Raw genomic sequence first — 5008 nt, 5'->3', positions numbered from 1 at the left:
GGAAAGGGATTTCTTCTATAAGGGAGGATGACATGTCTTTTTGAAGATGCACCAACTTTTTGTTCAGTAACTTGCCCTGCAATCAACATCATCTATTCCACATCCTTTTATGGTCAACTTAAGCCCATAACACTCACCTCTCTCTCTCTCTCTCTCTCTCTCTCTCTCTCTCTCTCTCTCTCTCTCTCTCTCGCTCTCTCACTCTCTCTTTCTTGTACAGGAAAGGCATTGGTCAGCCTGAAGTCAAGGGTCACGGAGCTCAGACTCTCTCCTTCCATTGGCTTAGCACGCACAGCTGCTCAATCACATCCACACATACACTCGCACAGACACGGACGCACACACAGACACGGACGCACACACAGACACACACAGACAGACAGACGCACACACAAAGACACGGACGCACACACAGACACACACATCTGCACCCAGGCCCTCTGACGAGGATGAGGGATGCCTGGGGGTGCGTGCTGGGCCTGTGCCTCCTGGCGTGCTCCGCCTCCACACACAGCGTCGCCAACCCCTTCGCGGGGCAGCAGCAGCAGACGGACCCATGCTACGACGAGGCGGGCGCTGCCCGCCGCTGCATCCCCGAGTTCATCAACGCCGCCTTCGGCCAGGAGGTGGCGGTGTCCAGCGTGTGCGGCCGCCCCCCCAGCCGCGCCTGCAGCGTGGTGGAGCGTGCCGACGAGCGGCCCTCCGTGCGCACGTGCCACATCTGCGACGCGGCCGACCCCCGCCGCGCCCACCCCGCCTCCTACCTCACCGACCTCAACTCCGCCCACAACCTCACCTGCTGGCAGTCGGAGAACCTGCACGCCTCGCCGCACAACGTGACGCTCACGCTCTCGCTGGGCAAAAAGTTTGAGATCACCTACGTCAGCCTGCAGTTCTGCTCGCCGCGGCCCGAGTCGCTGGCCGTCTACAAGAGCATGGACTACGGCAAAAGCTGGACGCCCTACCAGTTCTACTCCTCGCAGTGCCGGCGCATGTACAACCGGCCCAACAAGGCGGCCATCACCAAGCAGAACGAGCAGGAGGCGCTGTGCACCGACGGACACACTGACCTCTACCCGCTTTCCGGCGGCCTCATCGCTTTTAGCACGCTGGACGGACGGCCCTCCGGCAAGGACTTTGACAACAGCCCCGTGCTGCAGGACTGGGTGACCGTCACCGACATCCGCGTGGTCTTCAGCCGGCCCCAGCTGCCCCGGGAGCTGGGGGCGGGGCCGGGGGCGGGAAGCAACAGCGGGGGGAGGGACGACGACCCCACGGCGGGGGCGTCCACGCTGCCCGCCTATTTCTACGCAGTGGGTGACTTCCAGGTGGGCGGGAGGTGTAAATGCAACGGGCACGCCTCACGCTGTCTGAAAGACAAGGAGGGCAAAGTGCTGTGCGACTGCAAGCACAACACGGAGGGGCCTGAGTGTGACCGCTGCAAACCCTTCCACTATGACCGGCCGTGGCAGAGAGCCAGCGCCCGAGAGGCCAACGAGTGTCTACGTAAGTCTGTCTGTCTGTCTGTCTGTCTGTCTGTCTGTCTGTCTGTCTGTCTATCTATCTATCTATCTATCTATCTATCTATCTATCTATCTATCTATCTATCTATCTATCCATCCATCCATCTCTCTATCTATCTATCTATCTATCTATCTATCTCTATCTCTATCTATCTCTCTATCTATCTATCTATCTATCTATCTATCTATCTATCTATCTATCTCTCTATCCATCTATCTATCTATCTATCTATCTATCCATCTGTCTCTCTATCTATCTATCTATCTATCTATCATCCATCCATCCATCCATCCATATCTATCGTTATTTGCTTTAATCCTATTGCACATAGTGTGCAGTGGAATATGACTGTCTTTACTGCATGTCCAATATTGCCTGCTGCAATGCAAAGCGATGACTGAGAACTTGTTATTTAGCACAACGTATTTCCTCAAAGGAGACAGGGATACGATGGCTCTGGTAGCTTTAGTATGTCTGGTATTTGTCTCTAGTTTTGCATCACAAATCTTTCAAATCTGTTTGGTAACATTTAGACTTATGGAGATGAATTGCAGGCAAGCTTTATTTTTGTCCATCACAATCAGCTCATTATAGAAATGTCATTCAACGGCCTTCGCGTCAGTTCAATGGCCACCCGTGAAAGGAGCATGCAAATGTAATGTGAGTTCATTCTGTTGATGTTCGGGCCACCCTCTCCCTCTTTCTCTCTCTTCCTTGCTGCATCCTTATGAATGAAGGAGGTATTCTCTGCCCGTGACAAGCTGCTCAATGCTCCTCAATGCTCCTCAATGCTCCTCAATGCGTCTCAGAATCCATAATGAGGGAATGGGAGAGGAACAGCCTGTTGCGCCCCCATCAGTGCGACTGTGATGTGAGACGGACTTGCAAACATGTGCTGTTACAAGTGTTGATATCATAATTACCTACCCCCCCCCCCCCCCCACACCAATTTTCAGTATGGTGGATAATAGCAATGGCAAATAATGCCAACAAGTCTGACTTATAATTTTGCAGTTACTATTGATTTGCTTGTCTAGCTGCAGTACACACAGTATCCACCAGACCGGCACATCCGGGTACTTTGCAAAATGTTGTCCCCTTGGGGAAAACACAAGCCACTCGCCGTCGACTTCAACGTAAAATAGCAGTAGAAACAAATCAATAGAAAAAGAACAGAATTAATATTGTTTATAAATGACCCAAAGACACCATACTTACTTATTCCCTGAGGAATATAGGCCATCGACAAAAGCCCTCTATCCACTCCGGTCCTGTGCCCTTCGGTCATGTTGTTGGCATGACAACCCTTCGGTCACATTGTTGGCATGACAACCCTTCCCATCCCAAAGACACTATGACATGACAATATATTTCAACTCGGCCGGCCATAGAAGATACATCGACAATAGTACTTGCCTTATATAGACTCTGTATCCATCCCACTGAGGAGTTTCCACCAGGTTACAAGCATCATCCACATAGACGGTGACACCTCTACTCTATAAAAAAAAAATACATTGCAGATCCGTTTTTTATTTTATTTTTTGTTAGTGAAACCAACAACACAGCAACTCTTCGGCATATCTCTATCAGTAAACCATTTTAAATCGTTTGTTTCAAGTGTTTTCGGCTTCTTGTACAGTCTTTTCCTACGCTGGGTTTCCCCATAAAAGGGGCAGTGGCCTTCGCGCTGGATGCTTGATGACGCGCTGCAGTTCTGGTCTATGAGAGAGCAAGAAAGTGAGAGAGAGAGAGAGAGAGAGAGAGAGAGAGGAGAGAGAGAGAGAGAGAGAGAGAGAGAGAGAGAGAGAGAGAGGAGAGAGAGAGAGAGAGAGAGAGAGAGAGAGAGAGAGAGAGAGATATGTTGACCTGTGTTTGAATGTCACAAGGACAAATAAGAACGTTGCCAGAACATACCGGATGAGTTTGTATTTATACAGGGGAGAGCTTCTCAAAGTTGTGGTGGCATACTGTATCGGGTTGAGTTGGCAAACTTGGCACAACGTCTCTCAAAGTACAGCCCCATCCCTACCCCACATTTCCCAGCAGAGCTAGCGTTGTATTTACTGTTCCGCTGTATCGAAACAGGCCTGCTAGCCGCACTCAGAAAACCATGTTTTTTTGGCCCTTGTGTATGAAAAAAGAAACTCTCCTTCATGAACAAGTCTAAACAGTGGATGACAACAGCTCGAGTCATTGGCACAGCACTGCGGCTAAGTCATCCAAGAATGTTATTTGGCAGTGATTTGCTTTTACCTCAAGACATGCTCAGGGGAAAAAAAGTCATGCCGACGCACTCTGAAAGGCCGCCAAGTCAAATTACAGCAATTTGGGTGACTTTTTATTAATTTAAACGGATTACCTTTGTAATGGATTCGGCCTGTGGTATGAAAAGTTGAGCATCGATTTTTGATGTACTATTTGGCCCATATATCAATTTCAAGGCTGTGCAAAGGTTTTAAAAAGGTGACATAGCAGTAATGTGTTTTTAATAGGAATTTGTTCTTTAATATGTGGCAGTTCCTTTGGTGGTATCATTTTTTTCAGTGTTTCTCTGTTAGCAAAAATGGAGCTAGGCGCAACCTAATTCAGGTCAATTTTGCCTGTCATAAAAATCTGTTGGCGTAGGAAAATAAATACGTATTAGAAGCCACTGTCCCCCTTTTAACCTTTTGCCGTAATGAAATAAAATTACAGGCAGAGAGAGAGAGAGAGAGAGAGAGAGAAAAAAGCAGGAGTAGAACATTGAAAAACAGTGTATATTTTTCTAACATGTTGTAATTGCCCGGTGAGCTGGCCTGAAATCATATTTAGTGTTGAACAGTGCCAGATCTGTTTAAAGGGGACAGAGAGTGACAGAGCCAGAGGAGAGAGGAGACAGGAGAGAGGAGAGAGGAGAGAGGAGAGAGGCCGCTCAGGCTCTCTCTCATGCATGCACGCACGCACACACGCACACACGCACACACCTAGCCCCTTCCACAACAATATCCTGTAAATCCCTCAGGGTGTTCTCGCTCACATTTCTGCACACTCCCTCTTTCGCATGTCCCGTAGCCTTTTCCCAAAGGTTCCGCCCACTTCCCGTAGATCTCTTCTCAGCGGGGTGATATGTCACTTCCATCCATGACTCCTGGACTAAACGGCCCGCCTGCACCGGCCAACTCTGATGACCTAATCCCAGTGCTGATACAGGGCAGTTAAAACTTAACGCCCGCTGCACGCTATACCTGATCACACACCCGGACGTGCCAAAAAGTCCGTCCCAGACATCCCCAATTCCACGTTCCATAAGCCTCTTTACAGCATATTCCAGAATGTCTCCACCGTATCACAGGTTCCAAAATATTCTCAGAGTAGCAGGAGAGCCTGTAAAAAGCCTCCCTAGTGCACCTTGAAGCCCATTCTTAAAATGTCCCCTCCCTTTGTTGATTTCTCAGCTGGCTTTTCTGTCTGGCGCAGTAGCGAGGAGGGGAAAAAAAGGCGG

General features: G+C 49.3%; 1 protein-coding gene across 1 annotated transcript in view; it reads left to right on the top strand.

Moving 5' to 3' along the window:
• Nucleotides 1-449: 449 nt before the first annotated feature.
• Nucleotides 450-5008, top strand: part of ntn2 (netrin 2) — a gene marked incomplete at both ends in the record, with an annotated part of 66595 nt that continues 62036 nt past the window's right edge. The window contains one exon of the mRNA XM_083635234.1: nt 450-1506. Within this exon, the coding sequence (XP_083491360.1) occupies nt 450-1506 (1057 nt within the window). The remainder of the gene's footprint in view (nt 1507-5008) is intronic.

The sequence above is a fragment of the Poromitra crassiceps genome, assembly GCF_964638095.1.
Source record: "Poromitra crassiceps genome assembly, chromosome: 4".
Lineage (NCBI taxonomy): Eukaryota > Metazoa > Chordata > Actinopteri > Beryciformes > Melamphaidae > Poromitra > Poromitra crassiceps.
Note: the sequence above shows the minus strand (reverse complement) of the source record. Positions and strands in the feature narration are given on the sequence as shown.